This window comes from Xenia sp. Carnegie-2017, unplaced genomic scaffold (assembly GCF_021976095.1).
Source record: "Xenia sp. Carnegie-2017 unplaced genomic scaffold, XeniaSp_v1 HiC_scaffold_25, whole genome shotgun sequence".
In the NCBI taxonomy this organism is placed as follows: domain Eukaryota; kingdom Metazoa; phylum Cnidaria; class Anthozoa; order Malacalcyonacea; family Xeniidae; genus Xenia; species Xenia sp. Carnegie-2017.
In genome coordinates, this window is record NW_025813488.1 from 6,763,830 (window position 1) to 6,791,321 (window position 27,492).

A 27,492-nucleotide genomic window follows, 5' to 3' on the forward strand; every position below is an offset into this window, starting at 1 on the left:
TCAACCAAACAGTCGCACATAATATGTATATTTTCTGGTAGACAACATCTGTCGGCTACGTATGGGATACTTTGCAATCATGTAAGTTTGCCATGTGAGTGATGTCAAGTGAAAAATGAGCCCGCAGCCCCAAACATCCAAAGAAAAGGACAGAATAAATGACAGCTTCTGATGGTTTGACCTCGAACAATCTACCCAATCCAACAATCATGAATTGGGACAAAGATGCAGTGATGTCAGCTATAGATAAGCTTAAGATGGTAATCCACGGTCCTCGTCTTAGTTTGTTTAAAGGATCCTTCACAATAACAACAATAAGAAGACCATTTGTAAGGACACCAACTGTGGAGACCACCATTGTTGTTATTAATATATCTTGAGGAAGTGAGAAACTTTTCTTCGGTTTCTTATTAAATACATAAATATATGTTTATTTTATGTTGCAATGAGACCACTATTATTGTTATTAATGTTTCATAACCAAACGAGATACTGTTCTTGGGTTTGTTCTTCAATGAAACATATGAAAATTTTAAATGCATTGTAAACTGTCATATTTCTCAATGGTGGAGAAGAAAATTGCAAAAATTTTAGAAATGCATTAATTCAATGCATTATCTCATGTCAGTCTATTTCATTTCTTTTAGACGTAGTTTTCCACTGCAAGTGTGCAAGTTTTGCACTCAGCAAGTGTTACGAATTACAGAATACGGAAGCATTTCAGAAGCGGATACACCTCAAGGCTTCGTGGATGAGTTATAAAAATTTCAAATACGAACTCGCAGAACTGCCATTTTCTGCAGTCTTTGCTGCATATTACGTGCAAGCAAAAGGGAGAATGTGGAGACTTTTACAGAAGTTGGACAGCAACAAAGAATTCGCAAATGTAATTGTGAAACGGAAATCATTTCTGCTTCGCTTGACACGAGGATTTGATATGATTTTTATTCTAACTCTCTTTTTGTGTGACATGTATTAAAATATTGTGAACACTTTAGTTTATTTGATTTCGAGATGGAGCATATGATAATAAATAACTTACAGAAATTATGGAGAGGTACAATTATTGTAGTTGATGGTGCTCTTATAAATATTGGAAATGTTGCAAATAATTCTAAAATCACTGCACATTATACTGTGAAGAAGTTTGTATCTAAAATAAAAGCGCTAAAGTTCTGCGTGTTTTAGATAGAAAAATCTTTCCTTTTAAACGTATTCAGTTTCAGGCTTGGCGTAAACCAACTTCTGATAATGCCATAAAAATCGCATAAAGGAAATAATAAATACAAAAATTATAAGGTTGTTCAATAAGATGACTTTTACCCAATGGCTTCAGTTAGACTATTGTGGCTTTTGACTTTTTAATATGAGATTTTTGCACCTACCTCATTTCTTTGAATGCATTTCTTTCCAGTCAACAAAACATTTCATTGACTTTAAATTAATTCATCAGACCAAATAAAATGATTTTGTAATTACATACAATAGAGTTTTTGTTTATAAACTTACATCACTTTGATTACGAGAACCAGTCTCATTCCTTGTGCAATTTGTCTGGTTTGTTTGAGTCGAGTTGCACATTTTCCCCAAATCACCAGCATTGGCCATTGGATGTACTTTTATCAAACTTGTAAGAATAAGGAATCCATAGACAAAGGAAGGATAGACGTTTTGGAAATGCCTTTTGATTATCATAGTGAGACCCTAGATAATATGGTGCGCTGCTTTTCTTTCACTTTGAATTTGATATTGACAGAGTATGTTCCCCCTAAAATCAAGTAAGCGTTGTGTGTGTTGAAGTTGTTATTTCATCCTCCTGCACGTACATATTGTTTACAGATTTAATTGGCGTGGGTTTCCGGAAATCTTGTATCATATTTACGGCATGTTTATAGAAGATTGTTCAGCCTGCCGCACACTGGTGAACTTGCCTCGTGTACTTGTTATTCGTGACAAGTGTGATCGACAAAAGTTCCTAGTGTTCGCGGAAGTTTTGAACAACATTTGTCATTCGTGACAGATATTTGACTCATCTGTCACGAATGACAAATGTTGTTCAATACTCCGCGAACACTAACTTTGTCGATCTGTCTGAATAATACGCGCGGCAAGTTCACCAGTGCAATAATATGATAATCGTTTTTGCGAAAAACGTTAGACGTTTTGTCATTTGTCGGTTTATAATACATTTAACATCCTTGTAGGAGCACTTTTTAAATACAGAAACCTCGTTATTTTAGAAGTTCCCATGTAATTTTGCTTTCACTCGTGGATTTTTTTTCACTCCATTCCCTAAATCTTTGTGTATATATTTTGAAATATTCGGAACTTGTTTTTAATTCAATATTCGACAAGTATCGTGTTAGTATTTGAAGGAAAGCATGAATAAACAAGAAACAAAAACACATTAGTAAACAAGATTATCATACACTGTTTTGATAATGGAAATATCTCAGGTAACTTAAGTTGTGTAGCACAAAACGAGTGGTTAAATACACGTGATGCATAATAAAGAGTGTTGAAATTCGTGATTAAATGCATATGGTAATCACAAATTTTAATAACCGCAAAGACTGCCCTATCTTTGTCTTTAGAGAGTAGTTGTCAAATATTCAATGAGAACATCATACATTGTTCATTGTTTAATCGTATAGTGAAAACTTTTAGACGTAATAGCTTCTTGGAATCATGATTCACTTTGCTGGAAGTAAATCATGTGCGACAAATGATTGATAAAATGAACAACCTCACAACTTTTCCGCAGAAAGTTAACGAATGTCACTATAGGCAGTATTCCTTAATAAAACGTTTGAAACATTAATTTTTTAGTGTTAACTGACGCAAACCTTGCTGAAACCTATATAACATTTTTAACTACATTATGACCCCAGTAAAATCAAATGCATTTACCAGCAAGCAAAGCATTCAAATTACTGATGCAAAAATTTCATCCAAATCAGAATCTTGTGATGCATGAGGAAAAGTTTCATCAGTTAAGAGGTAAAATGCTAATGTCAATTTAGACCATAAAACATTGGAACAAAAATTTGAAATCCCATACAACTAAAAAAACATTCATCACATTCACGTTTCTAATTATTTGACAGCAAATACAAGTCCTTGCCGATACATTTTGCAACGATCAACAAACCTGTACGCACCTGATCACTCTTCAACATGATGAACAAACAATTTATGGAAAACAGCTTAGCTAGTATCTTGAAAATATAATTGGATATGCATTTTGTAGCATGGTATCAAACCGCGACTCACATCGAGGTGAGTTGAGAAAAAATCGAAACATCGCTTGCTTTTTTGTTCGTAGCTAATAGTAACATTGACTAGGGCATCATTTTGTAGTGTACAAAATGAGATTTTCTCTCGAAAACGATTTTCTTTGACACAACATGTTATATAATAGAATAAAATATTTATAAACACAGGTGTGAATAAATCAACTGAGAATACATTTTATTCGGCATTAATTGCAAGAGGAAATTTCCGTCTGTGCGAATGTATTGACAACGTTTGCCGTAACTTGAGTAGAATTAAGGATTTGTGAAAATTATAAGCAATGTATAGAGAATTGCATGCACATACATAATGGTAAAACTTTTGTCTCTGTTTACAAATCTTTTTAACTAAAATTAGTTTATGTTTTGTGTAATCACTCTCTTACCTGATGTTCTTCTTTCAAGAGTCTTGGCGCACAATGACAAAAACACTTTTCTTTTGCCATATTAAAAACACATTTTGAATAATTATGTAAAGTAACAATAATCTTTTAAAGTGTATGTTTTCACCCCAACAGAGTTTGACAACTTTCCTTTGACTTATGAAATGTATTATGCCACGAAAGTTCTTTTTCTGATAAGCCAAATTATCATGTAAATGATGCAAAACACGAGAGATTAATAAGAAAGACGTTGAAAAATATCAGTAATCAATGTATAAGATATAGTTGTATAAAAAATGTCATCAACACTGAAACTAATACAAACAGCCAAACCTTTGTACACGAGACGAATATTGCTATTTCTTTAATATTCAATTCTTCAAAATGATTTTAATTAATGTACAATTGTTAGACATAGTGAGTGACTGTACGTTAGCTGCGTACACATTTTCTTTATTTTGAACAGAACAACTTACTCTTTGAACGATGGAACGAAGTTCTGTTTATACCGAAGTATTTGTTTTCCAATATAACCATCAAGTAGCAGCCGATATATGAAAGAAGTTTGTTGTCATTTTTTCAACAAGCTATAGAAAACTTAACAAACAAGCAAGACTCGTTTTTTCTTTCAAATTTTTTATCGAAGTATTAAGCAAATCTGTAACGTCTCTAAGTTCAAGGTTTATTTGATTAACGATATGTACCGTTATATTACACTCCTGATTTTTCTCACGAAAAGAAAAATCAAAAAGTTGGCTGTAAATTTTAGTCAGTTTAAATCTCGCTACAAATCATGATAGTTTCTTTTTCTTTCATCTTCCCTTTAAAACTATGCTAATATTACCTATACTATACTCAAATAAAAAATTTGTATATTAATCATAAAGTTATAAACGATGAATGTAGTTACATCGCAAATGTCTTATTGGTGGACCGGAAGGAAAAGGTTGTTGACTTGGATGTTGGAGTAAAAACAGTATTCTTTTTTCTAAAAAACGCCTTCATACTGTTTCGATAATCTGGAAGCCTCAGTGCATACACAATTGGATTGACAGCGAAATTCACCATGGCAACTGGTTCGTAGTAGTAAGAAAAACGCCAAGCCAATTCACCTTGTATTTTTCCAAGCCTTTGAATAAACTCCACTTGTTTGGCGACAAAATAAGGAAATGCAGTTACCAGTAATAAGACATTCAGCACAATGATTGTCTTTACAATTTCAAAGTGTTTAGTGTTGTGCTGTTTAGCATTTACTTTAGTGTTTTGTCGACTTTGCAATACAGCCTTAAGTATGAAACACTTCAATATGATCTGAAGTAAAACAGCGATTTCCAAGACAGCATATACTGTGATATAGGTGTACATAAGCTGTTCATTTTTCTTGATGTAAATTGATGTGAGTTCACCAAATGCCATGCAAATGGCAATCAACCAAACAGTCGCACATAATATGTATATTTTTCTGGTAGACAACATCTGTCGGCTACGTATGGGATACTTTGCAATCATGTAAGTTTGCCATGTGAGTGATGTCAAGTGAAAAAATGAGCCCGCAGCCCCAAACATCCAAAAGAAAAGGACAGAATAATTGACAGCTTCTGATGGTTTGACCTCGAACAATCTACCCAATCCAACAATCATGAATTGGGACAAAGATGCATTGATGTCAGCTATAGATAAGCTTAAGATGGTAATCCACGGTCCTCGTCTTAGTTTGTTTAAAGGATCCTTCACAATAACAACAATAAGAAGACCATTTGTAAGGACACCAACTGTGGAGACCACCATTGTTGTTATTAATATATCTTGAGGAAGTGAGAAACTTTTCTTCGGTTTCTTATTAAATACATAAATATATGTTTATTTTATGTTGCAATGAGACCACTATTATTGTTATTAATGTTTCATAACCAAACGAGATACTGTTCTTGGGTTTGTTCTTCAATGAAACATATGAAAATTTTAAATGCATTGTAAACTGTCATATTTCTCAATGGTGGAGAAGAAAATTGCAAAAATTTTAGAAATGCATTAATTCAATGCATTATCTCATGTCAGTCTATTTCATTTCTTTTAGACGTAGTTTTCCACTGCAAGTGTGCAAGTTTTGCACTCAGCAAGTGTTACGAATTACAGAATACGGAAGCATTTCAGAAGCGGATACACCTCAAGGCTTCGTGGATGAGTTATAAAAATTTCAAATACGAACTCGCAGAACTGCCATTTTCTGCAGTCTTTGCTGCATATTACGTGCAAGCAAAAGGGAGAATGTGGAGACTTTTACAGAAGTTGGACAGCAACAAAGAATTCGCAAATGTAATTGTGAAACGGAAATCATTTCTGCTTCGCTTGACACGAGGATTTGATATGATTTTTATTCTAACTCTCTTTTTGTGTGACATGTATTAAAATATTGTGAACACTTTAGTTTATTTGATTTCGAGATGGAGCATATGATAATAAATAACTTACAGAAATTATGGAGAGGTACAATTATTGTAGTTGATGGTGGTCTTATAAATATTGGAAATGTTGCAAATAATTCTAAAATCACTGCACATTATACTGTGAAGAAGTTTGTATCTAAAATAAAAGCGCTAAAGTTCTGCGTGTTTTAGATAGAAAAATCTTTCCTTTTAAACGTATTCAGTTTCAGGCTTGGCGTAAACCAACTTCTGATAATGCCATAAAAATCGCATAAAGGAAATAATAAATACAAAAATTATAAGGTTGTTCAATAAGATGACTTTTACCCAATGGCTTCAGTTAGACTATTGTGGCTTTTTGACTTTTTTTAATATGAGATTTTTTTGCACCTACCTCATTTCTTTGAATGCATTTCTTTCCAGTCAACAAAACATTTCATTGACTTTAAATTAATTCATCAGACCAAATAAAATGATTTTTGTAATTACATACAATAGAGTTTTTGTTTATAAACTTACATCACTTTGATTACGAGAACCAGTCTCATTCCTTGTGCAATTTGTCTGGTTTGTTTGAGTCGAGTTGCACATTTTCCCCAAATCACCAGCATTGGCCATTGGATGTACTTTCATCAAACTTGTAAGAATAAGGAATCCATAGACAAAGGAAGGATAGACGTTTTGGAAATGCCTTTTGATTATCATAGTGAGACCCTAGATAATATGGTGCGCTGCTTTTCTTTCACTTTGAATTTGATATTGACAGAGTATGTTCCCCCTAAAATCAAGTAAGCGTTGTGTGTGTTGAAGTTGTTATTTCATCGTCCTGCACGTACATATTGTTTACAGATTTAATTGGCGTGGGTTTAAATCTTGTATCATTTTATGTAATAACGGCAGACGTTTTGTCATTTGTCTGTTTATAATAGAACCATCCATGTAGAGCACTTTTAAATACAGAAACCTCGTTATTTTAGAAGTTCCAGGTAATTTTTATTCACTCGTGGATTTTTTTTCATTCTATTCCTAAATCTTTGTGTATAGATTTTGAAATATTCCGTGTGTTTAATCAATATTCGACAAGTGTCGTGTTATTATTTGAAGGAAAGCACGAATAAACAAGAAACAAAACACATTACTAAATAAGATTGTCTTTAATTTGATAATGGAAATATTCAGGTAACTTAAGTTGTGTCACGAGTGGTTAAATATATTGATGCATTAAAGAGTGTTGAAATTCGTGATTAAATGCATATGTAATCACAAATTTTAATAACCGTGGACTTTTCCCATCCTTGTCTTTAAAGTAGTTGTCAAATATTCAATGAGGACATCATACCTGTTCATTGTTTAATCGAATAGTGAAAACTTTTAGACGTAAAGATTTGAAATCAACACTAGAATAAACAATTAAACAAGACCTTGAACGTTTTAAATCAAAATAATTGATTTAAGATGAAATAGAATTCAATGCACACATGATTCATTTACTAAGGATGTTTATGCATGACGCAGTTTGTACGTCAACAAGCATACACTTAACGAAGCTTTCACTTTAAAATTGTGCATTACAAAATATGATTAACTCGATCAATGCAGACAAAGTCCACTTACTTAAAAGTACGCAAGACTAATGTTGATTATGTTAATTATGCTGAGAGGGCACATTAAAGTAGACGTAATAGCTTGGAATCATGATTCACTTTGCGGGACGTAAATCATGTGCGACAATGATTGATAAAATGAACAACCTCACAACTTTTCCGCAGAAAGTTAACGAATGTCACTATAGGCAGTATTCCTTAATAAAACGTTTGAAACATTAATTTTTTAGTGTTAACTGACGCAAACCTTGCTGAAACCTATATAACATTTTTAACTACATTATGACCCCAGTAAAATCAAATGCATTTACCAGCAAGCAAAGCATTCAAATTACTGATGCAAAAATTTCATCCAAATCAGAATCTTGTGATGCATGAGGAAAAGTTTCATCAGTTAAGAGGTAAAATGCTAATGTCAATTTAGACCATAAAACGTTGGAACAAAAATTTGATATCCCATAGAACTAAAAAACATTCATCACATTCACGTTTCTAATTATTTGACACCAAATACAAGTCCTTGCCGATACATTTTGCAACGATCAACAAACCTGTACGCACCTGATCACTCTTCAACATGATCAACAAACAATTTTTGGAAAACAGCTTAGCTAGTATCTTGAAAATATAATTGGATATGCATTTGTAGCATGGTATCAAACCGCCACTCACATCGAGGTGAGTTGAGAAAAAATCGAAACATCGCTTTCTTTTTTGTTCGTAGCTAATAGTAACATTGACTAGGACATCATTTTGTAGTGTACAAAATGAGATTTTTTCTCAACAACGATTTTCTTTGACATATCATGTTATATAATAGAATAAAATAATTATAAACACAGGTGTGAATAAATCAGCTGAGAACACATTTTATTTGGCATTAATTGCAAGAGGAAATTTCCGTCTGTGCGAATGTATTGACAACGTTTGCCGTAACTTGAGTAGAATTAAGGATTTGTGAAAATTATAAGCAATGTATAGAGAATTGCATGCACATAAATAATGGTAAAACTTTTGTCTCTGTTTACAAATCTTTTAACTAAAATTAGTTTATGTTTTGTGTAATCACTGTCTTACCTGATGTTCTTCTTTCAAGAGTCTTGGCGCACAATGACAAAACACTTTTCTTTTGACATATTAAAAACACATTTTCAATAATTATGCAAAGTAACAATAATCTTTTAAAGTGTATGTTTTCACCCCAACAAAGTTTGACAACTTTCTATTGACTTATGAAATGTATTATGCCACGATAGTTCTTTTTCTGATAAGCCAAATTATCATGTAAATGATGCAAAACACGAGAGATTAATAAGAAAGACGTTGAAAAATATCAGTAATCAATGTATAAGATATAGTTGTATAAAAATGTCATCAACACTGAAACTAATACAAACAGCCACACTTTGTGCACAAGACGAATATTGCTATTTCTTTAATATTCCATTCTTCAAAATGATTTTAATTAATGTACCATCGTTAGACATAGTGAGTAATGTTAAGTAATAACAATCAGTGTTTCTGTTTCTCGTACCTCTGATTCTAAGGCTGTTCATGAATGGTTTCGAATGATTTTGCATACACAGCATTTCATATACGATAACTTACTCCTAATTTAAAGTTTGAGTCCTTAACAGACCAACTCACACGATCGCTAACTACCCTCTGATCCATGCATCCCGACCTAAATATTGAGGGTTTTCACAATTCTTCACCCCAGTCCTTTTAGCAATTCTTTTTCATCTTATGTCGTCATTTTGATCAATGGCAGCTTTTACTGAATAAGTCTTCATGAATGACTCTTCTGAATGACTCTTCAAAAATAAGTTTAATGATTTTACTCTTCGTGTGTATATTAGATAAGTCTTTTTTCCCATTTTCCATTACTACTTTCACTCAAATAAGACGATTAGAGATTTTGCAGGGGAGACAATTCAAACATTGTGCATATTTGTCATGGAGACAGCCAATTGTCGATTATAGCAAGATGACATATCATGTAATATTTAATTTATCACACAAAGCGTATTTTGATTTGGAGGTTTTATGAGAAGTACCTTTCACTGGCTTTGCAGGCACAAAGTCTGATTGTATGATATCTGATCAGATTATTGTGTGGTAAGTTGTTATTACCTTGCCTTTACGCAGGTGTTTAGATACTTTGATTGCATCTGTGCCCACGAACTGGTGTCCAGTGTATTATCAAAGTTCATAGTTGAGAATTGAGAATGGTTGAGATGAGATTGTTTGTTTTATTTATGAATTTTAAGACCAATTTGTGGAGAGTACGTGTGAAATTATCTTTTTCATGACATCATTCACAAGAAGATTATAAAGATTAGCTGGGTTTTTTTTTAAGGAGTAAGTACAAATTTGTTAGCGTATTTTGTTTTTGTAATTATGTGATGAATTTTGCCGATGCTCTTAAGTCTTAACTCTCGAGCCTCGTGTTCATAAAACATTATTTATGTCGCTTGTTAATGTCAAAAATCTTTTCGAAAATTTTTTGTTCCCTTAAAAACAAAATTCCCCGCAAGAAATCCAGTCACATTTGCACAAGAGAAAAAGATATTTTATTCTTGAATTTAAAATTCAAATATGGCGGTAAAAATATTGCTCCATGTGTTTTGAGTTCAACGGATATTATAACTTAACCTTGTGTATATATGTTTAAGTATGTATAAAAATTTTATTTCAAGAGGGTAACAGACAACATTCAAATAGACTGATAAACTACTGTCTCTCTTATACTATATATACAAATGTATATCAAAATTCTAAAATTATACTATAGTATATAATTAAAAAATGATCATGCACTCAACTCGAAAACATCTATATACTTCTTGTTTAGTTAGCATGAATTTGACGTCAAGTACGTTAATTTTTGGCAGTCTGTGTGACGTGTATTTATTTGATCATGGAGCATTTAGTTTATTAAAACGCGTGCAAAAACTCCTTTGTTTGTTTTTTTATATATGCCCTCCTACTTAAGCGTATTGTAATCTGGGCTAGAATTTGTGATAAGCAAAAACGTGTCGTTAGAGTGATATAATAGCTATTATTGATACACTGAATTCAGTTCCTTACAAAGTTTCTTGATTGTTTGAGTAAGTTTTCTTGAACCCCATTGACATAGACGAATAGCGAAAATGCAAAACATGAAAACCACTTAAACACGGGCAAACCACTTAAACATTGGCAAACCACTGGTTTTGAGGACGTTACTCTGATGCTGCTTGTATTTTCTGAAAATGTATTTTGGTTTTGCTCAAATAATAATGGTGAATAACATGATATACAGAGCAAAAAGCTCTCTAAAGGGAGACTTTATTATGTATAAATCTATAACCGTGTGTCTGTGTTCTGATGTGCATTTTGTCTGAAGTACCTGTGAGTCTGTCGCTAATGTTTTGAACAGCTACGTCTTTCATAAATTTCATATCTTTCACTTTGAATGTCATTAGTTAACGATGGGATCAAAGTTTCAGATTGAAGCTCTCTTTTCTTCCTTGTCTATCAATATTTTTGGCTCAGATTAAAATCAACGGTTTCTTTTTGTTAGGTGAAAATAGTTCTCGATCTTTTCCCGCTAAAGTGGTTGGATTTGTGCACGTGTTGATTGTACTAATCTTCTTAGTGCAGTGACATCCTGTTATACAAACATATTTATTGTGATTAAAGGAAATGTCTTGCCGTCTTCACCGAAATGATCAGAGATGATGGTTTGTGTGTGTCTGTGTGTCAGTGTATGTGGGAGGGGAGGCCCGATTGTTAAGTGTGTCCATTAATTGTTTGATATATTAGTATTTTCAGGGAAATTGACTCCATCTTGTATATCTAAGACTGGGGGTGGTGGCATATTTCTTCAACCTTGTCCTAAATCCATCCTTGCGTTTTGACGTATCATTAAATTCTTGATAAATGACTAATGATGTCTCAGCCTGGCAGTTCTATTTCATAATGTGGTCAGTCGTTCAGTTTTGATAGTCACATATGCCTGCGGTGGGCCTGCGAATGACCGCCGACAAGACCTGCGCTAATTTATTGTATATGTGAACAATCGCTCGCCGGTAACGCAGGTTATCTGTGTCACATCGGCTTGCCGGGAAAGTTGACTAGAGTTCAACTTTCCGGCAAGTTTGCGATATGTCTGCGGTATACGGCGGCAATTACATATATGTGAATGGTCCGCCGGTATGCCTGAACGATTTGTCGAATCCCACAATGCATCGGTCTGATGTGGATAACATGGCGGACGAAATAGCAAAACGCACAATACAAAGCACCGAAATGGACGAAAATAACAATTCAGACACCAATGAAGTTATTGAAACAGTCAAGAACAAAGCACTTATGGATACCATACGTATATATCGTGCTATATACGATAAATCGTGTCCAGATTACAAAAATCAAAGGATAAAACAAAACGCTTGGCAAGCTGTGGCAGAAGCTTTGGAATTGGACGTTGCAAGTGTGCAAAAAAGATACAACACAATACGAACAAATTTCTCCAAGTACATAAAGAATATTAAGGGAAAATCAGACAGTGGTCGGGCAGATATTGAAATCAGGCCTGATTTAGAACATCTGCGATGGTTAATTACACATATTCGACATCGTCAGACAACAAGTAATTTTTCAACTTCCACGAACTATCCTCTTGGGCAAACTTCCCATACATCAATAGAACTAACTGATGAGGGAAGCGAAGAGATAATTTCTTCTTCAGATGCTGACATGGGAAACATTGCCAAAAATGATGAAGATACATTGTTTTGCTTGAGCTTGGTTTCCAAATTCAAACGCATCCCAACTTCACACAAGTCTTTGCTCCAGCTAAATATTTTGAAAGTGATGAACGTAATGCCCAACAACAGGCCACACAAAAAAATCCATACTTCTTCTCACCCCCTAACCCATGGATGCAGCACCATAATTTAAGTCAGCAAAGGATGAACTTCAATAACAATCTTGACCAAGGAGATTGTTAGTTTCTTAAAAGAAGTTAAGAACTTTAAATAGATGAATTATTATTGCTTGTTTACAAATTCCTCCCTTTACATTAGGGTTTTCAGGATTACATATAGACCCAAATATTGTATTTTGCAAATTTCATATTTAGCTGATAAACATTTCAGCATCTTTTTCCACAGTATCTGACATAATCTAGCTGCCAGCGCAAGGCTCCATAGTTGCTGTTAACATATTCACAATAATGCTCTCTCACAGACTTTGCAGTAAATGAATAAGAATTGCTCCCAACTCGTCGAACTGCTTACAAAGTGCTCTCATCCCCTTGCGTGATGTGTCTCCATTCCCCATTAATAATATTCTCAGATCCATCTTCAGCATTAACAAAACCTTTTGGAATATAATATGCGTTTTGAGTTAATGACAAATAATTATGCAAGCATACAGTTGCTTGAACAATAAGATCTACAGTGGTAATTGCAGCTCGAATTGGTCGTCTATAAATTCTCCACCTAGCTGCCAGTATTCCAAAGGTGTTTTCAATGGTTCGTCTGCATCTAGACAATCGATAATTAAATATAGCTTGTTCTTGAGTAAGACCTTTTCCAGGAAATGGTTTCATCAACCAGGTTTTCAACGGAAAAATGTCATCTCCAGTGATAACATAAGGCAACATATATTCACTAACCATAGACGGTCCTGGTATGCCAAGTTGCCCATTTTCTATTTTTTTATTTATCTCAGTTGTGAAAATATAGCTGCATCATTGTCACGCCCGTAGCTTCCAATGTCCACAAATAAAAACCTATACTTTGCATCACAAATCGCCATGATCACAGTACTGTGATAATTTTTATAGTTGTAAAAGAGAGATCCAGCATTTTTGGGACAGTCGATGTTTACGTGCTTTCCATCGATAGCTCCAATACAATGAGGGAACCCCCATTCCTGAAGAAACTCTTCTGCAACACCATGCCATTCCCTTTCTGACTTGGGAAGTTTCAAGTACTCATCTCGTAATGCTTTCCAAATTGCATCACAAACTTCTCTTATGATCATACACACTGTGCTTCTACCAATTCGAAAATTGAATGATTGCGATTCTTGTGAGTCACCTGTGGCAAGACATCGTAGTGTAACCACCAATCTTTGTTTAATTGAGATTGTTTCTCTACTCCGGCAACTTCGTTTCTTCATATATGGTGCAACTAAACTTAACAAATGCTCCAATCGTTCAGGACTCATTCTTGTGAACCTTGAAATAAAAACGTGTTCATCTCAATTCTAGTAACAAGTTTGCACACAAACGCCTGATAACATTTTCAAATATAAAACTCATATAATCGAGCAATGCTCCTCGCATAAAATACAGCCCTATACCTGAAAAAGTATTCACGATCATGCAACTGTAATTCTTTTAATAAACAGTGAAATTGACCGTAGTTCTTGCGTTGTTGTATCATTGGTCTCACCCAAAACCTTCTTTTCCTCTTTTGTGCTCTCATTTTTCTTCCCTGCACGTACGTATTTACCAAAAATAACAGTAATGAGTAATTTGAAAGAAGTAAAGAAGTCAAGCGTCGTTTATTTACCGCCATTTTTGTTTTGAAGAAAATTACCACATAAAGAAATCGCAGGCAAGTGCAGAGATACCGCAGGATACCGGCAGGCTGCCTGCAAAATCATACACAAATCATACCGCAGGAAAAACGCAGGCACACCGCAGACATATGTGAACTAGCCTTAAGGCTCTCTGCTTTTGAGTAGACTTTTGTCTGGTTTACAAGGAAGAGGAGTGGAAGGTTAATTTCTCAAATGTTGTTAGATAAGGTCGTTATTGTTTGTAGTTGTTGGTTATAGCACTGTGCTTTCATATTTTACTTCACTATACTCTGAACCAATCATAAACCTTGATTTTGTTGTTGCAGTCTTTAAATCGACCTGCAGTGTAAACCTTATTTTAAGTCACTCAACTTTAAATGCATTTTTAATTTTTTATATTTATTACAAAAATGGACATTGAGATGATGATGAAATGTAAAAGTATGTTTTATTTTCTATCCTATGTTACAACCTGAGGTTTTTACGATGTGTTCCATTATGAAACTTTGCATTCACAGTGTTTTCTCTTTGTAAGCGGAAATGCTCGAGTGACGTCATCGAAGAAATTCCTATGCTCATTATTGAATATTGACAGCAATAAATAAAGGTCCTGTTGAACGTACGCTGTGCAAGATTACTACAATGCAAACTCTATGATTGCATAACTGATTTTCTAACTATATACCTCTATAAAAACTATAACTAATTTTCAGTGCATGTGTCGTCATACATAGCTAACTGTTCTCCCCGTCAATTGTCATTACGTCAACATATTCATCGCTGCTTTGTAAACTTTTTCTTTTCTCTCTTGCTCGTCGATTTTGAAACCATATTTTGATTTTGTTTTCCGGTAACGTCATTTCCAAACACAAACTACGAACTTCATCACTTGTCAAGTACTTCATTGTTTCAAACTTGTTTTCCAGGGTCGTCAGCTGTTTGGGAGTGAATGGAACTCTGGGATTGCGACCGGGCTTTCGTTTCTGTTTCGGTCGACGTTTACTTGACTCTGAAACAGGACAAGACACAGCGTCGAGACATGGGTAAGTGACAATAAAAAGAATGAGGGTGGGGTATATAGGTTGTACGTTTGTCAGCAGGTTGTGTTATTGGATTAAAATACACCAAATATACATGCATAAAATATAATTTAAACCGCCCCAAATTGTGGCCATGTATTCATGTAGCTTAAACAAGAACAAACATATAAATCACTTTTAGAAATATACGTTGACGAAAAAGGCTTGCAATACATATTTTAATATGTGGTGTTTTAACGAAAATTATTATCGTATCAAATATCAAGCATCATAAAACGTTTATTTGAAAATTACAATGTCGTCATACCAGGCAATATTAACCAATAAAATAACCACGCATGTTATGGACTTTCACATTAATTTATCTGTCATAATTGAATCATACAATAAAATGATATGCAGATTTGAAAGGAAAAAGAAAAATTCTATGTCAACTAGAAAATACAATTGTGCTTATAGAACTATGAAAGGTGACCGTAAGACTGAGTCTATACATGACAAAAATATTCCGTTTTCAAAGTCAAACATGTATACATGGGTTTGTTCGTCGTTGAATTTTAGATGGAAAAGCAAAAATAATAAAAATAAGTTGAAGACAACAATCAAACACTCTTCGTTCATACACTGTATATTTTAGGTTTTAACATTCAAACATCTTTTTCCACTTGAATAGTCCAAACTGAACGACGCCTTTAAAATATTTATAAAACAAACAAAAAGTATTTTAGTTCTACGATCCGTCATATCCATCACATGCATAGAGTTTTGACGCATCTCATGCGCAACTATAAATGACTCTCTAATGTTTTCATTGCTCAGAGCATTTAAAAAACAGCTGATATTACAAGAAGTCAAAATGAACTTATATCTTATGTCATGAACTTGTCATAGAGAGTTCTAAGATTACATGAATGCTGGGAATTCTACTATATAGTTTTACTAACTATATAGACAATTAGCATATAGGATGACAGTAATATAATGTAATACATTATTCTTACGAATGAATGTTTTATGCAGTGCGGTGTTTGAAATTAAATGAGATATGATCTTCGCACTTAGCTGGACAATTTTAAGCAATCGTCTCAGTACCTGAAAAAATCAGGTGACTCAACGGAATCTCGTTGGTCTGATTATATAACCCCTATTTACTACATTTTCAGCGCCTTTACGTGGGGATTTATGATTGAAGATATTTTCCAACAAGAAATAACTAAAATAGCTGTTATTGATTAAAAAAGCGATGATTATACTGTATGAGCACTCTATTTAATGAAACTGTAGCATCTGTATAACAGGAACTGCTTTATGTACTTTGTTTATCACAAGTAAGGCTAAAATTGTGTAGGTCAGCTCAAAGTCATTAATGATTTAATAAAAATATGAAAATTATTTTAACACACGTACAACTGTAACGATTTTATTTAAAGGAGCATGTGAAGATTACTCAGACAAAAAATTTTGTATGTATAAAAACAAGTAGTTTCGAATGTTCATTTTTTGTGAATGCTGTTTTGCAAAGTTAGAAGATTCTATTCCATTTGGCAACGCTACGTAATTAAACATGTTGTCACTACAGTTTATAAAAGCACTTGATGCTCAATGCAGTTGAACACCGATACAAAATATAATTATGCTCAAGCTGTGTCTAAAATGAACCAAACAATAGCAAAATTATTGGCAAAACATAGAACACTGAATACCCATTTAACCAATAAAGCAACATATAGTAATAGGACACGGCTTTCGGTTCTAATCATTTTTTTTCCGTCAAGTGTTCTCTTGTTGCTTAAAGACTTTGAAAGGTATTATCCAAACTAAGAACAGCACGAATCCATTTAGTAAACTCAAGCTGTTAAGAAGCTTGATGTCTGTGCTTAAAAACACTTGATGCTTGATGGTATAAATATAGCTGTGCCATAGGAATGATGTACTGGCAGTAAATCTACTTTGAAACTTGAAGAATTGGACGTCAAGCTTGTCTTGGGCTGTTGTGTAAAGTATGAAAGGGTTGAAATATGGCCTTGTTCTTTTCTTCATATTGTGTTTTTTTTCTTCCTGCTGTGCAAAATGGTTGTGGTTGAATGGCGAATCTTTGGAGAATCCAATTGAACTGGAAAACAAAAAGGAAAAGCGTTAGCTGCGTCACCATATGAAAAAAAGAAGATGTCGTTTATCTGGAGTAATGTTTTGTAAAGGAAGACGTTCAAAAATCTTTATGGACAATAATAAATCTATTCATTAATGTGTATTGTTCATTGTTCGTTTATTATCAGCTTATTCTATCAAACACTAAAATCATACAAATATAATTGTATGAAAATATAATGTGTATGTGTGAATTTTAAGACTATGCTCATTTCTGCCTTCCTCTTTTTGCTAGTGCAGATAAAATGCTACATATTGATAGATTTTTAAACATACCTTTTCTTGCAAACTATAAAGTACTATTAAAAACGATTCTGCCTGAATTTTCAAATACATGCTGATTGCTGACCATGCTGTTTTATCAATGAAAGACGTTCTGCCAATTTAAAAGAAGTTAAGTCTGTAAGTGCAACTTGCTTTTTCTTGTGAAATTTTCGATGCAACAAAGCTGCCAAGTTTTACCTGTTACACAAAGCTTCTGCTCACGCTAAATTCAATGTAGAGAATTTCTTCGTAAAGATGTAAATAAGCAGCAAGGAGGACAACGTATTATTAGATACGATATTGTACTATGTTTTGATGTGGCTATCAAAATAGTTTGTTGCAGGCAAAATTGGGTACAAATACAAACATTACACAAAAAATTACAAAAAAGTATAACTACAAATTCCACTAAAGTTTATGTTATTACCTATATTAAAAAAATAATCATTATATATATTTGTAATCAAGTTATATATGATCAATGCATATTATCTACAAAGCAATCGTTTCATCAGCAGAACGGAACGAGGTTGTCGATTGCTGTGCTGTATCAGTAGAAATAAAACTGTTCTTTTTAAACAACGCCTTCAGACTTTTTCGATAAACTGGAAGCCTCAGTGCATACACAATTGGATTGACAGCGAAATTCACCATGGCAACTGGTTCGTAGTAAGAAAACGCCAAGCCAATTCACTTTGTATTTTTCCAAGCCTTTGAATAAACTCCACTTGTTTGGCGACAAAATAAGGAAATGCAGTTACCAGTAATAAGACATTCAGAAGAATGATTGTCTTTACAATTTCAAAGTGTTTAGTGTTGTGCTGTTTAGCATTTACTTTAGTGTCTTGTTGACTTTGCAATACAACCTTAAGTATGAAACACTTCAATATGATCTGAAGTAAAACAGCGATTTCCAAGACAGCATATACCGTGATATAGATATACATAAGCTGGTCAAATCTTATTATGTAAAGTGATGTGACTTCAGCAAATGCCATGCAAATGGCAATCAACCAAACTGTGGCGCATAATATGTAAATTTTCTTCGTAGATAACATTTGTTGTCTGTATTTGGGATACTTTGCAATCATGTAAGTTTGCCATGTGAGTGATGTCAAGTGAAAAAATGAGCCCGCAGCCCCAAACATCCAAAAGAAAAGGACAAAATAAATGACAGCTTCTGATGGTTTGACCTCGAACAATCTACCCAATCCAACAATCATGAATTGAGACAAAGATGCAGTGAAATCAGCTATAGATAAGCTTAAGATAGTAATCCACGGTCCTCGTCTTAGTTCGTGTAAAGGATCCTTCACAATAACAACAATAAGAAGACTATTTGTTAGGACACCAACTGTGGAGACCACCATTGTTGTTATTAATATTTCTTGAGGAATTGAGAAACTTTTCTTCGGTTTCTTATTAAATACATAAATATATGTTTATTATATGTAGCAATATTTTTAAAAACAAAAATTTGTTCTTTTTAGACGAGGAACTAAATTATAACGCTCAAATCCTGGTTCTCATTTTCGGCAAAAGTATAAACATGATCATAACTGCAAAAGAACATCAACTGTCAGTTCTTCTTATGCTTATGTTTGTGTTGCAAATGATGACCAAACTTAAAATGATGTCGTTTTACTATCATCGACTTTTGCATAAGCTTTTAAGTTTTAGTCTTATATATGAGTTTGAGAACATTGCCATTATTTATTTTTGTAGGAACTGATTTTTCAGTTTCCACTGTGTGTGAACTGTGATATATTCGCATAGCAAGACCAAATATACGGGCTTACTTTAACGCCACTACATAAAGCAAACATAATTTGAGGAATGTTGTAATTTTATGTTTTGTTCTTATCAAGGCAACCAACACAAGCTTTGCTATGAAAATTCCAATTTCACGAGGAACAAACAAAGTTGAATATCATGTAGTTGCCTAGTTCAATACATAGAGAAGATGTTGATGAAAATATCATATCTCGGTACATATAAAAAAATGAGTTCTTGATATGCATGGAGAGATATGCAGATGTTGTCTTTTGCCTGGTACTCTTGAACTCTTGAAGAAAGCAGGCAAGTGAAAATGACTTGATATTGTAAATATGCATTGAATATTGGTAATTCTAAACAATTTCTCGTATCTTTTTGATATTTTTCGTTCGTATTCGGAGATATTGGTGAAATCGTTTTATGCATGTTTTATCATAAAATTATTTGATTTTGCTAAATAACTTTGCATGGCAATGTTTATCTTTACAACTTACCATGAAGCCACAAAATGCTAATTAAATGAACTGCACATAATAGTTTTGCTTATTCTCAAAATATCAAATTTCATGATTAAATCACTGCATGTAACGTTGTTGTGTAATACAAAAGAGCAAACGCGTGTACGTTTTTCTCGTATGCTTGAATGTATTTCTTTGAATGCATTTCTCTTTGCAGTCAACAAAGCACTCGAGTTTATTTTCATGACTTATAATACTTTTTATATAATACTACTTACTTTTGTATTATTTTGCGAAACGGAGGAATTCCTTGTGCAATTTACTTGATCTATTTTAGTCGAATTGCACATTGTGATAGAATTGTCGCTAGCTTTGACCACTGGCACTCGATATACATTCAACAAACATATCAAAACAACGTAACTATAAACATATTGTACAGGTACCATAGCGTGACCTCAGAAATTGATTTTATGTAAGGAAATGTACGCCGGGTTCCACCTGTTTAAAAAAGTAAGATAATTTACTTATACAAAAATCTAATTTGAAGTGTACAAGTCTGGTAATTACATGAATCGATGACTAAAATTTGGTTTAAAAGGATTCGATAAACCACATGTCGAAATGTTTTATTAATTGTACTATCAGTTCAAACGAACGACAGGGTTTGGTAAAACGCCGTAATCCTGTTATTACAAATAATAATTATTATATACCTCCAAGACTAACTTCTTTGTCGTCTGCTGGCCTTCTTACAATAAGTTTTGGATGCTATAAAAAAACGACTTTCGCGTTCGTCGTGTGATGCGTTCTTAACTCTTCTTCTTAAAAATACTCAACTGATGGCAAAATAAAATGTCTTATATGGTATGGTAAATTAAGATCGCATGTATGTATCTGGTGTTTTGAAACAGACAAAACAAATATTCTTCTGGGTTGACGTTGACGTCCGGAGTGGCTTAACAGCTACGTCAGACTAATTCAAAACTTGGGCTGGGCATCATGATGATGTACACAAACTTCTCACGTATACAGGAAGTACTGACAAAGAAGAAAATGGAAATTGGCTGTATATTGATGTAGAATATGAAATGAATGTCCCTCCACGTTATGTATTGAATTCTACTGTCTTTAATATTGCAGTGAACTGATTCACTCACTAAAATAAATTTCATCCGTGTACAGAACGTCTTGTTGTATTAAAAAGTTATGGCTTTACCAGGGCCCAGGGTGGTCTCATGTTATTGAGAATTCTTAGCAAAGTCTTTGTTGTAGGTATCTTGATTTGTCATATTTCAAAACATAAATTCGTTCAATGTTAAGAATAACGTACTAATAAATGCTATAGCAAAATTTCCTGTTTCCGCACACAATGTAAGCTTGTTCTTTGGGTCATCACAAAAATTTTTTGTGTAAGCAAACTTTTCATCATAACGCAAGTAGAATAAAAACTATGCAAATTTCATTTTGATGGTACATCGTTATTGTTTCTCTTGGCTCATATGCCTGTGATGAAAGGATTCTGTATTTAAGCTGTCCGTGCACTTGCGACTGTACGTTAGCTGCGTACACATTTTCTTTATCTTGAACAGATCAACTTATTCTTTGAGCGATGGAACGAAAATCTGTTTAAACGGAAGTTTTGTTTTCCAATATAACCACCAAGTAGCAGCCGATTCATGAAGTAAGTTTTTTGTCATTTTTTCAACAAGCTAAAGAAAACTTAACAAACACGACTCATTTTTTCTTTCAAATTTTTTATCGAAGCTTTAAGCAAATCTGTAAAGTCTCTAAGTTCAAGGTTTATTTGATTAATGATATGTACCGTTAAAAAAGTATTACACTCCTGATCTTTCTCATGAAAAGAAATTCAAAAAGTTGGCTGTAAATTTTAGTCAGTTTAAATCTCGCTACAAATCATGATAGTTTCTTTTTCTTTCATCTTCCCTTTAAAACTATGCTAATATTACCTATACTATACCCAAATAAAACACGTACATCAGGTACATGTACATCACGTACACGTACATCAGTAAAGCACGTACATCAGGTACCTGATGTACGTGCTTTATTTAATTTATGGTCTCATTAAAGTATTCACAATTATTGCTCTCGCTTTTGAAGTTACGTAGAATCAAAAAAGTGATGAGTATTGTAGTAATAATCGTTATAATTTTTTTTGACCACACAGTTGTTTGTCACTTTGGAATTTATTCTTCCAATAAAAACTATTAGCACTATTCGTACATTTTTAATCAAATTGAGATTAGAACATATTATCTATCATACAGGTTTACTAGCACTCGTACGAAGTGAAAAGTTTGAATGCCCTGGTTTTTGAATGGAAACAATTCTAGTGTTTTTAAACAACGCCTTCATGCTGTTTCGATAATCTGGAAGCCTCAGAGCATACACAATTGGATTGACAGCGAAATTCACCATGGCAACTGGTTCGTAGTAGTAAGAAAAACGCCAAGCCAATTCACCTTGTATTTTTCCAAGCCTTTGAATAAACTCCACTTGTTTGGCGACAAAATAAGGAAATGCAGTTACCAAAAATAAGACATTCAGCACAATGATTGTCTTTACAATTTCAAAGTGTTTAGTGTTGTGCTGTTCCGCATTTACTTTAGTGTCTTGTCGACTTTGCAATACAACCTTAAGTATGAAACACTTCAATATGATCTGAAGTAAAACAGCGATTTCCAAGACAGCATATACTGTGATATAGGTGTACATAAGCTGTTCATTTTTCTTGCTGTAAATTGATGTGAGTTCACCAAATGCCATGCATATGGCAATCGACCAAACAGTCGCACATAATATGTATATTTTTCTGGTAGACAACATCTGTCGGCAACGTATGGGATACTTTGCAATTATGTAAGTTTGCAATGTGAGTGATGTCAAGTGAAAAAATGAGCCCGCAGCCCCAAACATCCAAAAGAAAAGGACAGAATAAATGACAGCTTCTGATGGTTTGACCTCGAACAATCCACCCAGTCCAACAATCATGAATTGGGACAAAGATGCAGTGATGTCAGCTATAGATAAGCTTAAGATAGTAATCCACGGTCCTCGTCTTAGTTTGTTTAAAGGATCCTTCACAATAACAACAATAAGAAGACCATTTGTTAGGACACCAACTGTGGAGATCACCATTGTTGTTATTAATATTTCTGGAGGAAGTGAGAAACTTTTCTTCGGTTTGTTCTTCAATGGAACATATGAAAATTTTAAATGCATTGTAAACTGTCATATTTCTCAATGGTGGAGAAGAAAATTGCAAAAATTTTAGAAATGCATTTATTCAATGCATTATCTCTTGTCAGTCTATTTCATTTCTTTTAGACGTAGTTTTCCACTGCAAGTGTGCAAGTTTTGCACTCAGCAAGTGTTACGAATTACAGAATACGGAAGCATTTCAGAAGCGGATACACCTCAAGGCTTCGTGGATGAGTTATAAAAATTTCAAATACGAACTCGCAGAACTGCCATTTTCTGCAGTCTTTGCTGCATATTACGTGCAAGCAAAAGAGGGAATGTGGAGACTTTTACAGAAGTTGGACAGCAACAAAAATTCACAAATTATGAAACGGAAATCATTTCTTCTGCGCTTGACACGAGGATTTGATATGATTATTTATCATATGATTTTTATTCTAAGTCTCTTTTTGCGTGACATGTATTAAAATATTGTGAAATGTTGCAAATAATTCTAAAATCACTGCATATTATACTGTGAAGAAGTTTGTATCTAAAATAAAAGCGCTAAAGTTCCGCGTGTTTTTGATAGAAAAATCTTTCCTTTTAAACGTATTCAGTTTCAAGCATGGCGTAAACCAACTTCTGATAATGCCATAAAAATCGCATAAAGGAAATAATAAATACAAGAATTATAAGATTGTTCAATAAGATGACTTTTACCCAATGGCTTCAGTTAGACTATTGTGGCTTTTTGACTTTTTTTAATATGAGATTTTTTTGCACCTACCTCATTTCTTTGAATGCATTTCTTTCCAGTCAACAAAACATTTCATTGACTTTAAATTAATTCATTAGACCAAATAAAATAATTTTTGCAGTTACATACAATAGAGTTTTTGTTTATAAACTTACATCACTTTGATTACGAGAACCAGTCTCATTCCTTGTGCAATTTGTCTGGTTTGTTTGAGTCGAGTTGCACATTTTCCCCAAATCACCAGCATTGGCCATTGGATGTACTTTCATCAAACTTGTAAGAATAAGGAATCCATAGACAAAGGAAGGATAGACGTTTTGGAAATGCCTTTTGATTATCATAGTGAGACCCTAGATAATATGGTGCACTGCTTTTCTTTCACTTTGAATTTGATATTGACAGAGTATGTTTCCCCTAAAATCAAGTAAGCGTTGTGTGTGTTGAAGTTGTTATTTCATCGTCCTGCACATAAATATTGTTTACAGATTTAATTGGCGTATTTAATATGATAATCATTTTTGCGAATAACGGCAGACGTTTTGTCATTTGTCTGTTCATAATACAATCAACCATCCATGTAGGAGCACTTTTTAAATACAGAAACCTCGTTATTTTAGAAGTTCCCATGTAATTTTGCTTTCACTCGCGTTTTTCACTCTATTCCCTAAATCTTTGTGTATAGATTTTGAAATATTCGGAGCGTGTTTTTAATTCAATATGCGACAAGTGTGGTGTTAGTATTTGAAGGAAAGCATGAATAAACAAGAAACAAACACACATTAGTAAACAAGATTATCATACACTGTTTTGATAATGGAAATATCTCAGGTAACTTAAGTTGTGTAACACAAAACGAGTGGTTAAATATACGTGATGCATCATAAAGAGTGTTGAAATTCGTGATTAAATGCATATGGTAATCACAAATTTTAACAACAGCAGACTTCTCCATCCTTGTCTTTAACGAGTAGTTGTCGAATATTCAATGAGAACATTATACCTTGTTCATTGTTTAATCGAATAATGAAAACTTTTAGACGTAATAGCTTCTTGGAATCATGATTCACCCTGCGGGACGTAAATCATGTGCGACAAATGATTGATAAAATCAACAATCTCACAACTTTTCCGCAGAAAGTTAAAGAATGTCACTATAGGCAGTATTCCTTAATAAAACGTTTGAATCATTAATTTTTTAGTGTTAACAGACGCAATCCTTGCTGAAATCTATATAACATTTTTAACTACATTATGACCCCAGTAAAATCAAATGCATTTACCAGCAAGCAAAGCATTCAAATTACTGATGCAAAAATTTCATCCAAATGAGAATCTTGTGATGCATGAGGAAAAGTTTCATCAGTTAAGAGGTAAAATGCTAATGTCAATTTAGACCATAAAACGTTTGAACAAAAATTTGATATCCCATACAACTAAAAAACATTCATCACATTCACGTTTCTAATTATTTGACACCAAATACAAGTCCTTGCCGATACATTTTGCAACGATCAACAAACCAAGTACGCACCTGATCACTCTTCAACATGATCAACAAACAATTTTTAGAAAACAGCTTAGCTAGTATATTGAAGATATAATTGGATATGCATTGTGTAGCATGGTATCAAACCGCCACTCACATCGAGGTGAGTTGAGAAAAAATCGAAACATCGCTTGCTTTTTTGCTCGTAGCTAATAGTAACATTGACTAGGACATCATTTTGTAGTGTACAAAATGAGATTTTTTCTCAACAACGATTTTCTTTGACATATCATGTTATATAATAGAAAAAAATATTTATAAACACAGGTGTGAATAAATCAACTGAGAATACATTTTATTCGGCATTAATTGCAAGAGGAAATTTCCGTCTGTGCGAATGTATTGACAACGTTTGCCGTAACTTGAGTAGAATTAAGGATTTGTGAAAATTATAAGCAATGTATAGAGAATTGCATGCACATACATAATGGTAAAACTTTTGTCTCTGTTTACAAATCTTTTTAACTAAAATTAGTTTATGTTTTGTGTAATCACTCTCTTACCTGATGTTCTTCTTTCAAGAGTCTTGGCGCACAATGACAAAAACACTTTTCTTTCGACATATTAAAAACACATTTTGAATAATTATGTAAAGTAACAACAATCTTTTAAAGTGTATGTTTTCACCCAACAGAGTTTGACAACTTTCTATTGACTTATGAAATGTATTATGCCACGAAAGTTCTTTTTCTGATAAGCCAAATTATCATGTATATGATGCAAAACACGAGAGATTAATAAGAAAGACGTTGAAAAATATCAGTAATCAATGTATAAGATATAGTTGTATAAAAATGTCATCAACACTGAAACTAATACAAACAGCCACACCTTTGTACACAAGACGAATATTGCTATTTCTTTAATATTCAATTCTTCAAAATGATTTTAGTCGTTAGACATAGTGAGTAATGTTAAGTAATTACAATCAGTGTTTCTGACTCTCGTACCTCTGATTCAAAGGCTATTCTTGAATGGTTTCCAATGATTTTGCATACACACCACCGTCATATACGATAACTTACTCCTAATTTAAAGTTTGAGTCCTTAACAGACCAACTCACACGATCGCTAACTACCCTCTAATCCATTCATCCCGAGCTAAATATTGAGGGTTTTCACAATTCTTCACCCTAGTCCTTTTAGCAATTCGTTTGCATCATATGCCGTCATTTTGATTAATGGCAGCTTTTACCGAATAAGTCTTCATGAATGACTCTTCTGAATGACTCTTCAAAAATAAGTTTAATGATTTTGCTCTTCGTGTGTATATCAGATAAGTCTTTTTTCCCATTTTCCATTACTACTTTCACTCAAATAAGATGATTAGAGATTTTGCTGGGGAGACAATGCAAACATTGTGCATATTTGTCATGGAGACAGTCAAAAGTCGATTATAGCAAGATGACATATCATGTAATATTTAATTTATCACACAAAGCGTATTTTTATTTGGAGGTTTTACGAGAAGTACCTTTCACTGGCTTTGCACGCACAAAGTCTGATCGTATGATGTCTGATCAGATTATTGTGTGGTAAGTTGTTATTAACTTGCCTTTACGCAGGTGCTTAGATACTTTGATTGCATCTGTGCCCACGAACTGGTGTCCGGTGTATTATCAAAGTTCATAGTTGAGAATTGAGAATGGTTGAGATGAGATTGTTTGTTTTATTTATGAATTTTAAGACCAATTTGTGGAGAGTACGGTGTGAAATGATCTTTTCCATGACATCATTCGCAAGAAGATTATAAAGATTAGCTGTTTTTTTTTAAGGAGTAAGTACAAATTTGTTAGCGTATTTTGTTTTTGTAATTATGTGATGAATTTTGCCGATGCTCTTAAGTCTTAACTCTCAAGCCTCGTGTTCATAAAACATTATTCATGTCGCTTGTTAATGTCAAAAATATTTTCGAAAATTTTTTGTTCCGTTAAAAACGAAATTCCCAGCAAGAAATCCAGTCACATTTGCACAAGAGAAAAAGATATTTTATTCTTGAATTTAAAATTCA

The 27,492-nt window shown here is 33.4% G+C and overlaps 1 protein-coding gene and 2 long non-coding RNA genes across 12 annotated transcripts in view; 1 reads left to right on the forward strand and 2 right to left on the reverse strand.

Moving 5' to 3' along the window:
- Positions 1–17,667, forward strand: part of LOC124453502 — an 86,317-nt gene extending 68,650 nt beyond the window's left edge. Inside the window, exons 1-2 of one of the 2 annotated variants that reach the window (XR_006951091.1) lie at positions 15,192–15,328; positions 16,489–17,667. This is a non-coding gene — a long non-coding RNA (uncharacterized LOC124453502). Of the gene's footprint in view, positions 1–15,191; positions 15,329–16,488 lie in introns of those variants that run through there. The other variant, XR_006951092.1, reaches the window with a different exon arrangement.
- On the reverse strand, positions 4,429–26,641 carry LOC124453066 (galanin receptor type 1-like). Of its 9 annotated transcripts, none has more exons than XM_047003795.1 (4): positions 20,688–20,933; positions 20,418–20,472; positions 18,818–19,155; positions 4,429–5,174 (listed from the first exon to the last, which is right to left on the reverse strand). In XM_047003795.1, the coding sequence occupies exons 2-4, from the start codon at positions 20,418–20,420 to the stop codon at positions 4,583–4,585; spliced, it is 933 nt and encodes a 310-aa protein (XP_046859751.1). In that variant the 5' UTR covers positions 20,421–20,472; positions 20,688–20,933; the 3' UTR covers positions 4,429–4,582. The 9 variants fall into 9 exon arrangements, 8 of the variants coding, with proteins under 8 accessions (XP_046859751.1, XP_046859748.1, XP_046859744.1 ...); XM_047003792.1 differs by having other exon boundaries at positions 20,250–20,476; XR_006950954.1 differs by lacking the exons at positions 4,429–5,174; positions 18,818–19,155 and adding exons at positions 24,091–24,349; positions 25,985–26,014 and having other exon boundaries at positions 20,176–20,472; positions 20,688–21,012.
- LOC124453087 lies at positions 16,730–18,221 on the reverse strand. Its single transcript, XR_006950976.1, has 2 exons — positions 17,936–18,221; positions 16,730–17,849 (listed from the first exon to the last, which is right to left on the reverse strand). It is a non-coding gene; the product is annotated as an uncharacterized LOC124453087 (long non-coding RNA).
- Positions 26,642–27,492: the final 851 nt, after the last annotated feature.